Below are 20207 nucleotides of genomic sequence, written 5' to 3'. Positions count from 1 at the left end.
ACACTTCATGTTATTACTTTTGCAGGAGGATTCTGAAAAAGCAACAACTGCATAAGGATCTTTGTTGAATCATAATCTAAAATGCAATCACAAACTGCCTTTTCTTTTCTACAGCACATGCAGGAAAGTAAAACAAATTGTAGTTCACATTCAGACCACATTTCCCAGAACACATTGCGAGCTAAACTCGCCGCACCTTCCCCGGGTGGAGCTTGTGAACGTGGGAACGTTTGCCGCTGGGTTGCTGCTGGAGTATGAAAATGTTTGACAGGGAGGCGACCTGTGCACAGGGATAGAAGACAGAAGTTAGTTTTCGGGGTGCCTGGCAGTTTTCGAGTGAACGGGTAGGCAGAGCCGTGAACTACAAATGATTTTTAGGAGTCTAAGCAACAGGGCACAGAGAGAAATGTCAGGGACTGCTTCAGCCTTGAGCAAAGCGAAGCGCTACTAGTACACCGCAACGCGGAAAATATTCAAGGGGAGAGAATGCGAATGGTGCGAAGATACCGAAATCAAACAAAATGGAAACGATGTAGCGTCGCTGCGGCATTTCATATAGCTAGAACTAACGTTAGAGTAGAGAATAGATAGCCAAGGAGCTAGCAGGTTAACTAACATACATGTAAAGTTATTCCCAGGAGAAGCTGAGCCCGGAGGCTTCTGTTTTATCAGAAGAGTTCACCAGATATCAGAGGAGACACACACAGGAAGATGCTACGGAGAAGACTGAATCGATGGGTATGTGTGCCTTGCATCACACCTCACACTCACACACACTCACACACACACACACACACACACACACACACACACACACACACACACACACACACACACACACACACACACACACACACACACACACACACACACACACACACACACACACACACAGTTAGCCTGTGACATCCTGCTGCTCCTGCTAGCGTTTAACTGCATTGATTCTGCCCTCCAACAATTTGGACTGGCATTTCCTCTTCCCATTTAACTGGAATATCTTGTGAAACTAACAACAAACTGTTACGCCACACTGCCTGGCAACAAGAAACAGCTGTTGTCTCACATCATGTGTTAGTGTTAGCTCGCTGCTAGGTAAGTTCTGTGCCAGCCAGGAAGTCACGACAGATGCCCGTTCATGTTAGCGAAACTCACTGTCATTTAACTACGCTTTCAGGTCACACACTTGAATTGTTTTCTGACATGTCAACATGTAAACTCCCCTTCTTAACAACCATATTATCAATTGTACAGCGATGCTCACCTCTATATAAAACAGCCCTGGATTTAAAGCTCTTTTTCTCTGTCTCCAGAGACATGGACTGCTTTCTCTGGGGTCCAAAAAGCTAAAAATATGCACTCGATTTAAAGTCACAAAGACCTGCATCGAAAGGCATATCTCCCCCTCTGTAGCATGAATGGTTAACACTAGTGTTGAAACAATGAGACAGTTCATTGATTATTGCATTATTTGATAATCAATTACATTATTTCAGCCATTAAGTCAGCCAAAAATACTAAGTACATCCTTAGTGTTAGCTTTAAAATGTGAGGACTTGCTGCTTTATTGTGTTTTTATATATTGTTTTATAGAATATATTTGGGTTTTAGAACACTGCCCGGACAAGCTTAAAAAGAAAAATCAATAATCAGCCCTCTGTGCTCCATTTGTTCAATTTCAGAGTTGGTATTTTGCCAACATGAACTGCTTTGACATCATATTTCACGATTGGTCAATTTAATGCTTACCCTTTTTAAAGTTCATCCATTGGTGTCACTGGCTTTTTCATATGTTAATAAGCCATGAGTGTGCTATAGCTGCAAGTGGAGTAAGCTTACGCCAGGCCAGGTTTATAAATGCTAAACAGGCTTTACTGCCTCTTTATCTTCTTCTTATGCACCAGTAACCTGTTGTCATCAGTGGGTTGAATCCCCGACAGGCTATGTGAGCAGTATAGATACCGACAGTGAATAAGGGGAAGCAATATAATAATTATAGTGCCTGACCCTCCTTCTGGCCTTCCTCTAAGTGTTGCCAGGTCAGCTGATTTTCCTCCTTCTGGAGAGGATTGCTGCTGTAATTTCTCTTCAGTGTGAGCTGTAAATAATATTTTGTGCAAGGCAGCCAGCCACACTGTCATTGATGCACACAGTGCTGTTATCTGAAGCTCCGGCTCTGCCTCCTGATTCACACCACCTCTCCTTGCCCACGGGGGGTACATGTGCATCATGAAGAGGGAGAACAGATAGAGAATGTGACTGCTCATACCAAAAGGCAGTGAGGAGGCTTCTTATGTCTCACTTGACTCTCCCACTATGATGCACTGTGCCATTAAACCCTGACTGTGTCTTTGGAAAATCATTAAAGATGGCTGTGGGAGCAAGTGGGGCTGGGCTTTTCATCGTGGGAGGGGAAGCTCCAGAGGTTGTAATGCTCTGACAGGAATGCAAAATCACAGTTGCCTTTGATGTTTCGCTCGAGCCCTTGAAGGCAGCAGTATGATCCGTGAGAGGTGGAGCCTGGCGGAAATGTGATAGTATTCATTGTGGGAGACCCTGCGTTGACTGCATGGAGAACAGCACTGAAACATGAACACAGCATCACCCAGGCAGCACCACAGTATCTTTTTTCTGCACCATGGTAACCAGAAGGCCTCCTCCTACTCTCTTACTCGGTTGAAATCACACGTGTGAAGTTTTGACTCTGTTGTAGTGCTGTAGCAAATATCCTTCTGTTCAGTCAGTAATGAAGTACAGTGAAGCTCGACAGGTGCTGACAGTAACGGAGTTGCTTTTACTTGATAAGGATACAATTATACATATCAGTGCTGAAACAATTAGGCATTAAATCAATTAAAATAAACAAGTATTTTGACCATCAGTCCTTTTTTATGCACAAATTGCAAGCATTCTATAGGCTACTTATTGCTCACAGTTGTGAGGTTTTAATTTTATTTACCGAGCCATTAATCATGAAACATTATGAAACCTTTGTATATAGGCTATTGGAAAGAACAGACATTGCAATTGTTGACAATAACTAGTTAGTCATCTTTTCTGTACAACTGATTTGCTTTTTGCACCATGACCTTCCTTTCTTGGTATTTCTATCCTGTATTCTAAAAGACAAACATTCTGAAAGTTTTCTCTATGAAAGCTTAAACTGCAATTGCTCACTATCAAATCATTTCTATATAAAAGTTTTTAGTTTAGAAAATGTTTTCATTTTGTATCAAGCAGGAAAAAAAAGTTGAAGCATGATCAACTCGCGTTACTTAAGAAAACATTGTGTGACTACTGCACATTGTAATGTTGATACTGAAACAATAGTCTATTGTGTGGCCCTTCCCTAATATGACGGATTAGTTTAAAAACAATTTAGCAGTTGTGTTGTTGTAATTCACGTCGTATAGTACAAAGTATAAAACGCCAATGTTGTTTTTCATTCAGCACTATACACCAAGAACTAGGACTGCATTTCAAAGGGAGTCTCTTGGGGATATGTAGGTCAGAGCTGCAGAAGGTTTTAAATATTGTGTTTTGTCTCAGTAGCATGGTGGAGTGCCATGTGAAAATGTAGCTTACCCTAATTAAAGGGTGGTGAAGGAATCCTAGCCTACATTTTTTAAACTGCGGTTTGGATTTTGATGCGTGTGACCTCCAGAGACGCCTGACATTTAGGCTAGTCAATTTAATTCCATAGCATAGAACATCCATCTTTGATGCTCAGAATCTTCTTTTTTCTTGTGTCATTATGGCTTCAACATACACATTTTGAGGTGGTTTGTCATGTAGTGCGGCCTCAAACATCTCCTGCCTCAGCACCACTCCTGTTTTCAACAGGGCTTTCCTCTGAACCTTCTGCCCTGTTCCAGCTCACCTCACTCTATCCCGCCACTCTCACATCTGTCTCTACTTGACCCGATCACTTTAAACAGAGCCTTACTTTGCAGGAGATGTTGTGGTTTGTATGTTTGAAACATTGCATGTCAAATGTGTTTGGAATCCCCAGGGCTGTGTAAACCTGTTTCTCAGGTCAACACACAGCAATCACAAGTCCGAGACACGCACACCTGTACACACACAGACCTGCAGGCACACACTCAAACAACTGAGTGCAGAATATGTCCACACTGACTACACATAATTAACAAGGTTGAATATACAGCTCCCGAAAACATTAAGAGACCAAATTATTCTTAAATCTTTATCTCTACGTGTATGGCAGCCATTCCAGTGTCTGTTGAATTCCAACACAGCGAAAAATTGTCAGTAGTTTATAGAATACAATAAAAAAATTAAAAAATAATGTAACTGAAAGACATGTCTATAAATAATAAAACAAGGGAAAATGATAATGCTGAAGTGGTCTCTTAATTTTTTCCGCGGCTGTCAGAGACTTTATCGAGTATCACTCGTCCCAGGGGAAGCTAATGTTTGGTTCAGCAATAAAAGGGGACGTTTGTGTACCTGCTGCGGCACTACACAGAAGTTTCATCTGACCTGGAAGTGTTTGCATCATTATAAGCCCTTTTGTAATGTCAAATAGACCTGGTGATTTCCTGTATTTTGGTTTTGCTGCATTACCCAATGTGCTGCACAATGCTTCAAGGTGTGTTTTGTATTGTATCCAGGTTGGCTGTACACACACGTCAGGTAGTATCATCTGTTGGAAACATATTAAGAGCTTTTATTAACCACTGAGATACAAGAGTCCTCGGACAGAGTCGTCACTCCTGGGTGAGCAGTTAGGTTATAAGTGCCATCTGAAGGCCACAGGCCATACAAGGGAGCGTTTGATTTATCAGCTCTGTTGATTAGGAGAGATGTGTATCGATTAGAGCTGTGCTTAGTTTTGCCGCCATTAGTCTTGCACCGTGAATTGGCTTGCGAACAGAATTGCTTACTCTGATTTCTTTCTCTTCCTTCCTCTCTCCATCTGCACTCTACCCAATAATAGAAACCAAGCCAACGGAGCTCATCTGCAACACACAGCAGGATAATAAATATATTTAGTGTGAGGGGGGAGGCAGTGTGAAAAGGAAAAAAGGATTGGAATGAAGGCTGATGAAATATAGTGGGGTGATGCGGAAAGCCCTGCGTGACTCAAACCTGAGAAACTGGAGTGAAAAGGGGGTGGACCTGTAGCCACTTTGCAGCTCTCCATCTCTTTCTCCGCCTAATGGACGGGGTCTTTCGGTGGTTCACATTGAAGTGGGCAGGTCAGGTTGGATACAAGGGGACCATGGATGGCTTTTTGTGGCAATTTCCCACTTCCCTTTAAAAGCTAGGTTGAATTCTCAGTTTGTACCTCTAAATAATTCAGGTTGCTTCATTTATTTTGAATTATCCTCACAACGCTCCTCCTTTTCGTGACCCACGCATCCTCGCCATGCTAGCGGCACTCCAAAAGCATCCTCGTCATCCATATATGTATTTGGGCTCATCCAGAGATTTTCTGTGCCATGCTCCGGCTCTAGCATTACCCAGAGAGCATTCGCAGTGAGATGTGAAGAGAATGCTGAGATGTGTGGGGGGATGTTTTTTTGGTTTTTTTTGCCTGTGTATGTCTCACTCTCTGTGTCTGAGCATGGAGGAAAGAGATGGGACGCCAACATCTGTGATGTTTTGTCATCCCGTATTTTATCGCCACCTGAGATGATGGGAATCACAAAGAGAAGACGAACGGCAGAGTCCATGTGAGGATTTAACGAGTGCTGGGAGACATACGAACAAGCCCCCTCCCACACACACTCGCATGAACACCTTGGTTAAGCAACAGCATGCAATGATTATCTCCACCAAAAACTCCCATCTACCCCGGCAGTTTAGCTCCATCACACGGAGAGAAACTATTCTTCGTAATGTGGTCACAGTTCTGGGACACGAGGCTTGCTGAGAAAACCCAAGCCCAATTCAACCATGCCATCTGCAGGAAAGAACCACATTGATTTTTGTCATTAGAGCCGTTGCCCTCGTATGCAGAGTCTAAGGATAATTAATGAAATAGCAATTACAGTCAGCGTAGCGCAGTACATTATTAAAGATAATGTCATCAGTAGGGCAGGAGCTGAGATGGAGATTTTTTAAAACCTTGTCAGCAGTAGGACGAACACTAAATGCCTTTTTGTTGGTATTGCATGGCTCTATGCCAGACATGGTGGGTGGGGATGAAATCCATTGTGTTTTGCAGTTTAGTTAAGTTACAGCCCCTACACTATCGAGAAAAAGCAGCTGGATCATGAACCTTCGTCTAAGTATCTGAATCTTGCGATTTGTCGCACACACACACAAAACGGAGCAGAGAGCATATGTGCACTTGGCTGGGAAAAACATACTCCATTTATGGCCACACTACTTAAGATTCTCTTTAATTATAGATTAAAGTGTGACTAGGCTGCTGCTCTAAATGTGCTCACTTTTCCCTGTCTTAAAGCACAACGTGTGGAGGTTTCCTCCTTTTAGCTTTTGTCATTCTCTCTGGCTCTTACTTGTCTGAAAGATAATAATTTCGGGCAAAGTTCAATCTAAAGAAATTGGAGTCACATATAATCTCTTAAGCACAATCAAAGCCTCAGTAAATGAATACTTAAAATACTTGTGTGTCTCACTGAATACTTCTGTGTTTGAGAAGAGACCATTTTACTCTGGGTTTGTCCTTTCTGGACATTGGTTCAAAAATGTGTGTGGTATTGATAAATGGTTTGAATAAAGGTTTTATCATTCGTCATGTAAATAAAACACTGAAAAGCCTGTTAAGTGATGATCATGTGAACATTTTAAAATAAAAAGACAAGTGTTTTTATGGTCCACATTTCAAAAGTTGTCAAGAGACCGTTTACGTAGTAGAACAATATCTGTCTCTCTCTCTGTTTTTGCTATGCCCTCAAAGGATGAGGAAGTAGCTCCCAGTGCGAGGTCTAGATGAGTTTCCCCTCCACCCCATTGTTGAGGGCCACAGTGGCATGTTGGCCAGTACCATCCCATAGTACAGTACTCTCTGTGTCTAGTACAGCTGCAGGGACGCTGAAGAACAATGAGCCATTGCCTATCCACAACAGCTCCTTAGGATCAGCCCTCAGTTCAAGTTGGACTATTATTACTCTGTGGGGCCATTCATCACTGTGCAAACAGTGGACAGAGGACAGAGTAGCCTCTGGTTTGGGCTCCGTAGAATGTGCCATGAGCCAAGTGTTGGTCCATCCATTGTGAAGATAACACCAGTTCTGAATTCACTATGGAGGGATACGCTTTTTCTTGATCTGACCACCTAAGAGCACAGAAAACCAACCTGTTAACTGGGTTTAAGATCTTAGGAAAACTAAAGCTGGAGAAGAAGACACCAAAAAGTCTCATTCTAACCTAAAATCTGCTATTACTTGATATGATATGTGTTGGATTAGATGATTACTCCCACCCTCTGCACTCAGAATCCTTCGGGCCAGAAATTAGTTGTCCCAAAGAGTAAAACCAAGCGGTATAAGGACAGCTTCATCCCAGCAGCTATTGCACAAATGAATAGGAGGAGTGTCACACAGATGCCTATTTATTTATTTATGATTTTTGAATGCCCATGTATGTAGTAGTGCTATTGTTTTTAAATGTTTTGAGATTTGACAGATTTTATTGTACTGTTTTTAGTCCTTTAATTGGAGATGTGTGTTTTGTCTGTTTTTGAGTGTGTCAGGATAGATCCCTTGTCTTTTTATCTGCAAACTAAGTCTACCTACGAGTACAAATAAAGAACCTGAACCTGTTATGTAATGTAGATTTTCCTGTGATACTTTAGTCCTGGAGTATGGAATACGCTGGTTGAATTATACCAAATGAGATGTCTGTGGTTACAGATCTATTGAATATCATTCTTGAGTATCTGCTTTTCATAAAACATAAGAGCTTTGTGCTGAAATTACACAATTAGCCAGTGTGAAACAGCTTTATTTGGAACGTTTGTTGCACAGGAAATGCCACAAAGAGGTCATTGCTTTCTAAAGTCACTGTAGTGACAAACTGAATGTTGACAATAATGTGTCTATATTTTCTTCAAAAGAGATTATTCAGCCTGTGTAATTCCTCTGCAGCGTAGGCAATGAGCACTTGGATGTGTAATCAAATCTGAAAGAGTTACAATTAGTGAGACAGAGTGGGCTTGCTAAAAGAATACAAGGAAAGAGAATGAAAGAGAGGCGAGTGCCAGAGAGAGTACTGCAGTGACTAACAGCATCGACTCGACACATGCATCTTTCCCCTAGCATGGAAACATTCATCACTCAACTCTATTCAGCCTGCCATAACACCCTCTTTATGTTGCAGTTATGCTCTTTTTACCGTTGTAATCAACATTTCTCGCAAGACTTTACTGGCGGTTAGGTATTTGCTTTCCTACATTGAGTCATTCTCATACTCTCTCAGGCCTACTGATGTCAAAGGTCTTCTCTAGCGGCTTTCCCTGTGTGCCGTGGTGAGGGGAACAGCTGCAAACATGTAACGCATTAAGAGGGAGATAAGGTTGACCTGTGATGAATCCACTTAAGCTGAAAGCATCATAAAGCCTGATAGTATAGATAAGATGCAGTTGTTGAAAATGATAATGGACTGAGTCTCCCACACACTTTAACCCACCATTACCATGCACTGATTCAGCTGGGAAAGACACAAGACTACTTGGTTCCTTTTTCAGAATAGAACTACAAGGTAATAGATACTGAGGTCAATTAGGTTCATGTACTTAACAATGCATCTGCTGTTCTCAGGATATTGCGGTTGTATTAGTACATGCAGGACATAAAGAAGCACAGTTCCCGGTGCTCTCTCTTCCTCACACAGCTCCCTCACACCTCATTAAATGTGTTTAAGTAGATTTTCTAAGAGGAGCTTAATGGCACAGCTCCTGCATTCCGTACCCAATGAGCTTGTGTGTTTTTATCCTCTGTACCCAAGTTGCAAAACCACGAAAGCAGACTTTAACCTGCTGTATTCTTATGGGCTTACTTTCTTTCAATTTGCTTCAGCACTTTTTGTGAGAATAAGTTGCAACAACGATTCCTTTTAACCTCAACATCTATTTGTGTCAGGGTAAATAACCCTCGCTGTGCTGATGTCACACATGCAGTCACTGGCCTTTTTCTTTTTTTGCATCTTGGTAGCATTTCTATCTGCTGCTGGCTTAGAGATGATTGTCAGTTTGACTTGCTTGACACCAAATGCTCTGAGTCTGGAGATACACGTGTTTGCTGCCATGCTTTGGTTACTTTGAAGGAAACTGGAAGGTGTTTTTTTTTCTTGTTGGACTTGCATTTGGGAGTCACATGATGGTGTAACCCGAGGGTAATATGTGACCAATTGGAAGGAAGGAAAAAATTCAAGGGACTGTCCCAGGGTGAGCTGTGCAACATGCCTCTTGGATGAGTGGTGATATTGGTTGATTGGGGTCTTATGGCCTGAATTGTGTGAGTAATCCTAACAGGAGGCTCGATACAGCCGGGGTTTCCTCACACTCTGACTTCCTCTGATTCGGTGGTTGTAGTTTCTTTTGGGAACAGAAACAATTCTTAGAACTATTTTGATAATTGATACATTGTTGGGGCCATTTTACAGCAAATATAAGAAGTATCAACTCCAAAAATGTGCTCAAAAGTTTTGGAATTGCACACTTTTAACAATGTTAAGATTTCTCTTTGGGCTCTGAAGAATTATACTGACCTTCTTTCACCATTGTCTGACATTTCTTACACTAAATGAGTAACGGAATAATCTTGAAAATAAGTCTCAAGTTCATTGCCTCACACAGAGCCCATGCTGTTATTGTCCGTAGGAACTCAGGTCCTAAATAAGTAGAAAAGTCCAAACTTTATAACACTGAAAATATTAATCTTTTAAATAAAAGCTGAGGGCTTCAAGAGGCATGAAATGCACTAGCATTCTAGCACAAAAGAGGAGGATTTTTTATAGGTTTTGAGGGGATTATCTATCACTTAAATGCATGATGTAGATGTTTATTGTTTTACCAATTATGTCATTAATTACTTTAAGAACCTCTTTTTGAAATGTCTAAATATATAGACATTCTAATAAACAGAAAACATATGTGCCTTCTATTATTTTGCACTTACTAACTTTGATAAATCTGGGTTCATTATGTTGCGTTTTACTGGGGTAATATGTAATCTATGGTTGATTTTAAATAGAAGTTCCATTGCTCTATACTTAGATTATATCTGACAAAGTGGATAACACACTTGGATTACTCAGATTACTCATTACACAGGGGTATTGATAGGTTTGCAAACTAAAATAAAACATCATTTGATATATTTACACGCGTTTACAAATCTACAAACACCTAAAATCTATTGCAAATTAATGCACTAATGTTTGTTTGTTCGCCTCTATAACATGTTTAAAGGATTTACTACATACTAGATGCAGTATGACCACAGTTAAATCAATCCAAATCAAACATTATATAAAGGAATGATTGAAAGAGATGTTGCTTTCAGACAGTTACCATTGTTATGGGCTGTAATTCTGTGTTCATGGGCTTGTACTCTCCTGGTTACCCAGTGTGTCTAATCAACTAACAGCATGCAGATTGTGACAAAGCGCCATGGTCACTGAATAGTAAGATGGTGTGACAGGACGCACTGTCATCAGACCCGAGTCATGATTGGGAGTTTGGCAGTAGCTGAATGCAGTTTTGTTTTCTCCCTCGTCTCTGTTAGGAACCCTCTTCTCAGCCCACTCCTGTTGTTGTTTCACAATTGGAGCACAATTTAGCTTCGAGCATCATTTAATGTAAACACACAATTCTCTAATGCGCCATTTATTCCTGAGTAAGCGATTACGTCTCAGCTCATCTGAGCATTGGACGTTTACTATATTGATCTCCACCTCCTGAAGCTTTTTCGTTGAGGATGAATCTGCTGCTTGCTGTTGACTAGCTGGCTGTTGACTCGTGGCTATTTTTGCTTTACTCGCTAACACCATTGGCATTGAATGGCTTTGTTTGACCTTTGACAATGAGGTATAGATAATGCAATCAATTCTATTTTTCCCTACATTTGCATTTCTTGTTTGGCCTTGAGCTCACTGTTTTCGGGATGAGCATTTCAATCACGTAACTGCTCAAAAATGAAGTGGGCCTTGTGTCCTGACCCTCATTATATACTACAGTGAATTCACCACTAAATAAATGGCCATTCAATAATTATTTTTGTATCTTTAGGACCCCAGGGCATGGACTACTTATTCATTTTACATAGAAATTCATTTTCAGCAAGAATTATGTCTGTGTGTAGGTGCCAACGTTTCTTCTGGAGAATAATCTCCAATTCCGGAGCGCTCGTTGGTAGGCTATTGCAGCCCTGTTGCTATAGTGTTTGTTTATCTGAGAGGCCTACGACCTTGAAACTGCATTAGCATTGCTCTTGTGCATAATCAATCCTAAAGAGATGGGCCCAGGTGAAAGATTGGCAGCAGCAGAAGCCAGCCAACTATTACTGTTGACTGTCTGACCTGAAAAGAACGAGCCAGAGCCCTTTGCGGGTCCAATGACTCAATTTGTTTTGTAAATTCTTCCTTACTTGCATTTTATCTTTTGCATGCGCAGCCCTTTGTACATGGTTCCTTTTTTTCTGGACCTACATTGTAACCTAATGTCATAAATGAGTCCTTTGCTGTGTTGCATATCGGGAATGTTGCAAGTATATTTGTAGCGTTTTTGCTGGTGGTAGCATAACTGACGGAAAGGCTGCATCTGATTCAGATAAATGAACAAAGTAGTCTATGGGGGTGTTCTTGGCTTACTGCTTCTCCTGAGGGGTGGTTGTTGTTTGATAAAGAAAACCTGGATGTGTTCGTGTCCTTGGATGCTGTACTTCCCTTTTTCTCACACTCTTTCTTCCTCCCACTCGCTCTTTTCATCCTCTGGCTGCCAGGTCCGTCCGGTCCTGCTGAAAGAGTGTCAGTGTGCGCTCAGCGGTGAGATGTTGGTAGATTTGACAGTCATACTGGGTTGTGAACATGGCTGCTCATGCAAAAGGGAACATTATATTATGTAAGCCTGCACGCGCACTTCCCTATTCTGGGCTCAAGACACGATAGCAAATATTACCCTTACTTGGTGTTGTATGACAGTGAAGAATTGAAAATGTTTGCATGAACAGAATTTTTTCTATGCTTGTTTTTTCTCCACATGCACACATTAGGATTCAAAGTGTTCCAGGCTATTCTCTGATCTAACCTCTTTGTCAGAAACAGACTTTGCCCAGCTTGCTGTCCAGGTGGCGGTAATTCACACGTTCCCTGGTGCTTGTCTGGGATCAGATGTTCATGGTAATTTGTCCCCTCAACCCACATGTTGCCGGCTTTTGTGTTAGATGAAGCAGATCACCTGCTTGCATAACCCTAATAATTTACAGGCCCAGTAATAGTTGCACAACTTGTACTAGAGCCGAGAACACAACAACATTTTTAGAAAGGGTGGGGGTAGGGTTTTTTTTCAATATTTTTGTATTGAAGGCACAATCATAGTCACACTTGAGACAATGATCTTCATCCATTTTGTGTTTTTTAAGAACAACCATCATATGCATATTTTACCTTCTCAAATTTCAGAAAGAATTTTAATTTACAAAAACAGAACATATGAGCCAGGTTTGCAGCGCTGGTCGTGCTGATGTTTTTGACTGTCAGAGAAAAGCAAAGGTCACTTGCAACATGCAACTTCTTTCTGATTCCTATTGGTCTTACACAATTTGAAATATTGCCTTTTTTATGAATGTATTTGTATTATAAATTCACTTCTCTAAAACCCAGGGTCCTTACTTAGCATGCATGAATTTGCTGATGGGAAAAAAGGCTCACAGACTGAAAGGATTCAGTGGTAGGCATGTGTCATTTTCCCAGGGTACTTTGTCGTATGGCACATTACAAGATGAAGCTTGTTTTTTGGTATACAAGCTCATTACAAAACGTGTTAGGTGTGTTCTCTCTATCTCTAACTCCACCAACAAAATAAATATTGATCTACTTTCTCTCTGGTTGAAAGTAAAGATTTTTAATATGACGCCCGGATATTTATTATAAGATAAGAGCAATAATTAAAGGCAGACGCATACAGAAAAAAGTATATATCACTTAATTTGTATTACCGGTCAAAAGTTTATCTCTGTAAGTGCTTACAGATGTTTATTGGCTGTCAGTTTTCACTTGGAAAAGGTGGGAATGGCGTTCATGCATGATGAGATAAGGCACATGCTTGACGATAAGAAAGAAGATGGAGCTCTGGGTGTTCCAGTATGCTGGCGTTGTTGCTATCACGATTCTCCAGCCTTGCTTGGCTGTCCAAGCAGAGCCTTAAGGATTCCTTGTGTGTGGGATGTCAGGAATAGAAATCAGGGCCATTGAGGGAACAGTACAGGCCACATTTTCTGGGCTGCCCTCCCCAGCATAGAAACTTTTTGTTTGTGCCAAGTTGGAATTCATTTAAAATCATATTTAATGATGGAGGGTCCTAATGATAATGATGCAGTAATATGATACACTGGATGAGTATTGGTATCGTCAAGAAGGAAATAGTCCTACCTGACTAGCTCCTTTTTTGGCAATCATCTGTAATATCATTTGTGATATTTACAGAAGGAGATTGAAGAAGTTAACACAGCGACCTGGCTCCTCTGCCATGCTCCGTGATTCACCCTACCTGCCTTTTATGGACGAGGAATGCCCTGGCCACTTCATGTCGAGGAGAGTCCTGTCTGTCTTTGGCTCCTGACCTGGTCCCTGAAGTCTTTCTTCGGTCAGGCCTCTGTGTGTTTGTGTGTGTGTGTGTGTGTGTGTGTGTGTGTGTGTGTGTGTGTGTGTGTGTGTGTATGAGGTGTGTGAGGTGTGTGTTATGCGTACACATATCACCCTGCCATGTGCTTTACGACAAGGCAGCTCAACCCATAAATCTGAGCACTGCATTTTTCTCCTGGCTACCTGCATTTATGACTCGTTTTTCATCGATGAGTAAACACCTCGGAGAGAACAAATTAAGTTATAGACCTCGCACAATCACCATTTTGGCCTGTTGAGCCATTTCTTACCTATATATGTCCCTTGTCAGCGCTATTGGCTTGTGCTCAAGAGTAGATGACTTTAAAGTATTTTAACTTTCTGCACCAGAGTAGATATTCCACTGTTTAGTTTTTTTACCTACGAGTGGAATTTGGGTCTCAACAGCCTGCATACTTTCTATGGCTACAGTTAATCCTTTGGGATCATTGTGGATTTGCTATACCTGAATTAACCGTCCATAAAACATTGTTTTAATTGATTAATTCTACTTCCCCCATGCTACAGATAACAGGTGACATTTTGGCTGACCTTCAGCTATTTCTTGTTATTACATGGTTTGGTTGAATACTCGATTCTGATTGGTCAATTCAGAACATGTGACACGTTGTTAATCCAGTAGTACAGACCGCTGTCAAAGATTTATTCATCGTTTTTACGGAGGATCAAGAAAGAGGAAGGAAAAGATGTTAAAATACGGAGCGCTGGACAGGAAGTGAATAACAGGAACTCTGCACAGAAACTGTGAACAGAGTTGAACAGTTACAGAAAACGATCAGTGCTGCCGTAAAGTTGTTGTTGTGGTTGTTGTTGTTGTTGTTGTTGTCGCAGTTCCAGCCGTTGGTGCGCCGTCGAACTGAGTTTTTTTTCTTAGCGGAAGAAATACGATCATTTTTGAGTCAATAAAATAATTCCAATTAATATTGGGAGTCGATTCGTTAGTTTTTGTATCTGGCAGTGTAATAAGCGGATCAGGATCTCCCTTATCGGCCTGTCAGGTGTTCTTTTCCCCATAATGTCCGCCTCGCTCCACATGATCCCTTACTTATTGTATAAAAAGCATTTCATATTTTTGGTTAGATTTCCTGAGCTCATTCGATGTCTAATCTCTCTTTAAGTGAAAAGTCGTAGATTACTAACTGTCTTTTCTTTCTCTTTTTATCTTGATCTCATCCCATCTCCACCTCCCTCCGGCGCTTCGCCCTCCAGCTTGGCCGCGATGAAAGAAGAGTAGACAGTAGGACTATCTGCGTTGGTCATCGGTCATCGTCTAACAATGACGCTTTCATTCCAACCAAGTTCTGTGATAACAGGATTGTGTCCTCCAAGGTAAGAGACCGAATCACACGCACACGACTTGGCTCCAGTCTGGCCAAACACCAATACAGCATTCATAAACATCTGTTTGTTTTCCAGCTCATCGTGTTTCCCCTGCCTTCTGGCATCCCCCCCCCTCTTATCTAATACTTGGAATGAACTCTTGAGCATTCCTGTGTCTTCCCTTGCTTATTACTCCTCCCACTGCCTCTCCACATGCTTTTCTTCGCACCTAAGGGAAGGTGATTATTTGTCTGTCTGCTGCCATTAATGTACTGGCAGGGTGAGCAATTTGACCCCCCCCCAGGCTCTGACAGACTACACACCCTTCCTCCTCACCCAAATCAGACGTGTGTCAGTGGCAGGTTCGCGCAGGTACTTGGCCGGCTTGTTTATGGATATGAAGGGGGAAAGTGATGAGGAGAAGGAAGCGGTTTGAGAGTAAGACGGGATGAGATTTATAGTGGTGCAGAGGGTCCCAGTGAGGACGGGCCAATCAATCGGCTACTGCCAGTATGTCAGGGTAAACAGCCTTTAATTACCCTGGCTGTAGTGTTTATGCTCCTCCATGCCTCTGCGCTCCATCATCCTGTTGCTTTTGCACTCGGCAATGACCAATCTCCGCCTCTCATCTCCTGCTCTCTTTGCTACTACTGCACCACCACACTGTGCTGCTGCCATCCCCCTTTTCTCATTACTTCCACTCGCTTTTCTCTCTGGCAAAATGAAATGGGCCATTCTGCTGCCGCTGCATTTCAACACTATCCCCACGCAGACGTTCCCCTTCATAAACAGTTCCTCGGTGATGTTTCCTTGCATGTGAGCGTGCCTGTAGTTGTGTTTTCACACCAGTACTTTGTTGTGTGGCTCCAAAGACCAGCACGGTATTGTTGAGCCGTCTCTCGGGAATTTAAGCAGATAAAAGAGTTGCTTCAGCCCCGATAGTATCAGCAGTCATGGCCACTTAAAAAAGAACAAAACCCCCAGAAACGATTACAAACCTGATAAGTTCATTGGCTCTGCATTCAAGGGCAGCCAAATTAAGGAGATAAATCGCTAATTTGAATCAATGGAACACCTGTGGTCCCCCAGGGGCCGTCTCCCCAGGCAGTACAAAGAACAGAGACTAAAAGATATTGAAGTTGCCTTTCCTCTTCCCTTTCCCCAGCTCAGACATAGCACACATATCCAAGAGTCTGTGAATATTGAGTGCCTCTAATCTCTCTCCACTTGCCAATGTTTTCTTTAACCTCCCTAAGTTCTGCTAAAAAAACATTGTGCCTGAATGGCAAAAATATACAGAAAAGGGCGATCCACAAACAGCAATACATCTTTGTTAACTGTAACTTACTTGTTTCCTCATTTCCTCCTGCAGTATACCGTTTGGAACTTCCTACCAAAGAACCTGTTTGAACAGTTTAGAAGAATTGCCAATTTCTACTTCCTTATCATCTTCTTGGTGCAGGTAAGGACAGGCGCTGTGTCAACCCAAACAAAGATGAGAGTCTGTTTGTCTTTGTTTAATAACAGCTCACCGAATGACTGCTGTGTCTGTGATGTCGTTTAACAAATTGCGTGGCGAGGCCGATTTCTGATGCCTTTTCAGACCGCGCTGTGAAGCGGGTTTCAGTCTGTTAATCTCAACGGGTTATTGTGGCTCATCCAACTTCAGTTCCTGTGTTCTGACCTGCATGATGTGCATTCCCCGTTGTGTGAAAAAGAGTGAGACATTTGCATGTGGGCATGGCAGGTGTGAAAGAGATTTTAAATGTCAACTCTAATTTACAATGTGTGTGCAATCATAGCAGGTTTTCAAACTGCTATAGCTTCCCTTAAGGCTTGAGCAATGTGTGAGTGAGACTTTTAAATTAAAAAAGTTAACAGATTAAGTCTTTGACTAGCGTGCCACAGATGGTTTGACATTTTGACAGCAATTCTACTGTCTTATACTGTAAGTATTGCCTTTTAAGAAAATGTATTTGTTAAAGAAGGAGTCTTAGAGGAATGTGAGGCAAAAAAGAAGCTAATTATCAAATGTGCTAAAGTATGATATGTGTATTTTAACCCATTTCTTAATTGGTTTTCTACCACAGAACCTCACTATATCTTGACATACACTGCCCGGCGAAAAAAAAGGTCACAAGCCTTTGGGGGGCAGTGCTATGATCTGGGGTTGCTGCAATTGGTCTAGTCTAGGTTCAGCAATGTTATGTGCCCAAAGAATGAGGTCAGCTGACTACCTGAATATACTGAATGACCAGGTTATTCCATCAATGGATTTTTTCTTCCCTGATGGCACGGGCATATGTAATGGCACACATTTTTTGGCCAGGCAGTGTATAAGGTAACTTGTATAAAATGACATTTAACGTAATAAATACAGTTTTGCCGTATCGCCCACCACTAGTGACAATGTATTAATCACATCTAGTTGGATTCGAGATACATTTGAACTAAATAAGTATATTGTTCTAAAGAAGTATTTATCTTTAGCTGTAGGCAGCTCACCTCCTACACTCTCTGCCTTCGTTGTTTCAGAGATCATGTGTAAACCAATTAATGGGTGTTTAATGGGCTATTAGTACCAGGACTCAGGAGCGTGTAAATTGTATTTTTATCTAACATGTCAATATGCAGTTTCCCTAGCATTAGGTTACAGGGTACAAAGACTTCATCTGTATTTGAGGTTGTTTTATTTTAATGTTCATCGTCGTTTTATGTCTGTCATTGTTAGATTGCGTTGTGTTTCCTACGTGCTGCCCTTTCCTCATAAGTGGAAACTGTGAGTTGGCCAACAGTGCTGACTAAAATGCTTTGACTGGCATCCGTATTCCCCTGCTTCGTGCTCTTAAGTGACCTCTCCTCTTTGGGGTCTGACTGTTGATTGAAGGAGGAGAGAAACAAAAATGATGTATTGCTTGCATCTGCACCAGCTCTTCTATCATCTCTTTCTTTCTCTGTTTTCTTTTCTGATCCATGGAGATGGAAACTAACCTCTCTGCTTTTAGCAGTAACCTAAACTATGGCTGCAAACAGCCCTCTAGTGTAAACAGGTGCTGCTGTTGGGCCTACTCAGCAGGGATGTGCTCTATCTCGTCGTATACTGACTGAATGAGCTCACAGAGTGACTGCTCCCAGAAGCACAACAGTGTACTAAAGTGGGAAAAATCTGCTGTCGCAAAGTAATTCCATCATCCTTACGTCAATAAAAGATCAATTTCTGTGTTTGTTTTCTCCTCCGGGCTTTGTTGCCATCTGTATTTACACTTGACTGCCTTATTCTTAGTTTTTCTGGTCTAACTCTTCATTATCGTGAGCTAAAGGTGATACATTTTGGACAGTTGTGAGCTAGTGTATGAAATGATCATGAGCTAATGCAGAAGAACACTTATGTGGGAGTGAAATACCAAGCACATTTGCATCACTCCCACAAACACACAAGGATTATCAGTGTGTGCAGTGTGTGTTTGTGAAAGCATCGTGTATGTGATTGTGAGTGTTAATGTATGACTCAGTGGGTGTCCTGGGTTTGCTGACGGTGTTTACCCAAGCTGCAGCGTGGTTGGCGTTTCTCCACTAATCCAGCCTCTCTTGAGGGGCTCCTTATCCCAACCACTCAGTTTTTCCCATGCAGCCTGCTATTATATCAGACAGAAAGGATGAGAGAGAAACAGGTACACAGACCCCGTGTGCACTCATTTTACGCTTGCATCTCGCAGACAGAAAAAAACCTCACATATCTTTCTCACTTGCTTTATGCAAATGCTTTACCAACAATACAATGTCATGCATCCTCCTGTCCGACCCTCCTTTTGTCTCTGCCTTTGTCATTTAGTCTCTTTCTTTCTGTCGTCCTTGCTCTCTTTTCTCTCTCTCATTCCACCCATCTCTCTGCAGCGCTGCACTGCTGACGTCAGCAGCCAGGAAGCCCTCTCTACATCTGAGTGCCGCAAATAGACACAGGCTGATAAAAAAGCACCACTCCGCTATAAATAGCCCTGTACGTCTTTGCTTGAATTTGATTGAATGGGAATAGAGCGCAGTGAGAGAGTCAGAGAAATGGTGATGAGAGAGGAGGGGAGAAAAGGAGTGAGGGGGAACGAAAGGGAAAAGGGGTAGGAGGACGCGAGGGGCCCACAGCGCCGCCCTGGGACCCTGGGGACCCAATGTCGGTCGCTCACTCTGACACACTTCTGGGCTCAGATGAAGGGCTTCGTGCTGCTCCACTGTGCAGCTCCAGTATCACAGCAGCACATCAGCACACAGTTCAATCCTACCGCTCAGATGTTTTGGCTTTGCTTTTTGGTGCATAGGAGGAAAGGTATTTGGCCATCTGGAAGTTTGGTGGGGTTGTTGTGAATCAGCACTGAGAAACTCTGAAGGACGAGCTCTGGGAGAACAGTGTGTTGTTTGGCAGAAGTTCAGTAGCTGGAGGTTTTGTGTAGTATTTTTTTTTTTTCTCAGGCTGCAGTATTTTCAATAACGATTCCATTGAAGCATCAAAGGGCAGTTTTCACCCTCACAAAATAGATGGCTGTCCTTGTCTGTCTGTAAAGTTGTCAAGTGTCCTTCGCACTATTTTAGTGTGAGATTCATGAAAGAGCTTTTTATAGAATAACTGTTATGGCCGCTTTCATTTAGCTCTTTTTATAGTTCTCGTTTGAACAGTTGTAATTGTCATAGAAATTATAAATCAAGCAACATTTATGCTCAAAGTTGGCTCTGTAAAGCATTCTCTCTGTACTGTGGCCACACTCTGTCAAGTTTTGCCATCTGGCTGCAGCATCAGAGGGACATGCTGTCCTCGGTCCTTCCTGCAGCTTCTTTTTTTGGTTTCTGTAATCAGCCAACATTTCATTTTGTCATGGGAATAGGCAAAAATAAAGTTCTTCATGACCTTTTTACAATATCCATCACATCCATGGGAAGTGTTTCCCTTTGAGGATCTGGTCAAGACAAACAGTGGGGGAATAACAGAACAATAGGATACTGAGATCCAATAATCCGCTAGCTTCTTAGCCTATAGCAATGCACAAGGTGTAATGCGTCTTTAACCC

At 41.9% G+C, this 20207-nt stretch overlaps 1 protein-coding gene across 6 annotated transcripts in view; it reads left to right on the top strand.

Moving 5' to 3' along the window:
- Positions 1 to 229: 229 nt before the first annotated feature.
- atp11c (ATPase phospholipid transporting 11C) overlaps positions 230 to 20207 on the top strand; it is a 40558-nt gene continuing 20580 nt past the window's right edge. For 5 of the 6 annotated variants that reach the window (XM_063876389.1, XM_063876388.1, XM_063876386.1 and 2 more), the window contains exons 1-3: positions 230 to 738; positions 15043 to 15162; positions 16526 to 16615. In XM_063876389.1, the coding sequence (XP_063732459.1) occupies positions 712 to 738; positions 15043 to 15162; positions 16526 to 16615 (237 nt within the window). In that variant the 5' untranslated portion in view covers positions 230 to 711. The remainder of the gene's footprint in view (positions 739 to 15042; positions 15163 to 16525; positions 16616 to 20207) is intronic. The other variant, XM_063876390.1, reaches the window with a different exon arrangement.

This window comes from Eleginops maclovinus, chromosome 23 (assembly GCF_036324505.1).
Source record: "Eleginops maclovinus isolate JMC-PN-2008 ecotype Puerto Natales chromosome 23, JC_Emac_rtc_rv5, whole genome shotgun sequence".
Taxonomy (NCBI): Eukaryota; Metazoa; Chordata; class Actinopteri; order Perciformes; family Eleginopidae; genus Eleginops; species Eleginops maclovinus.
This window is presented reverse-complemented; position numbering and strand designations above follow the sequence as displayed.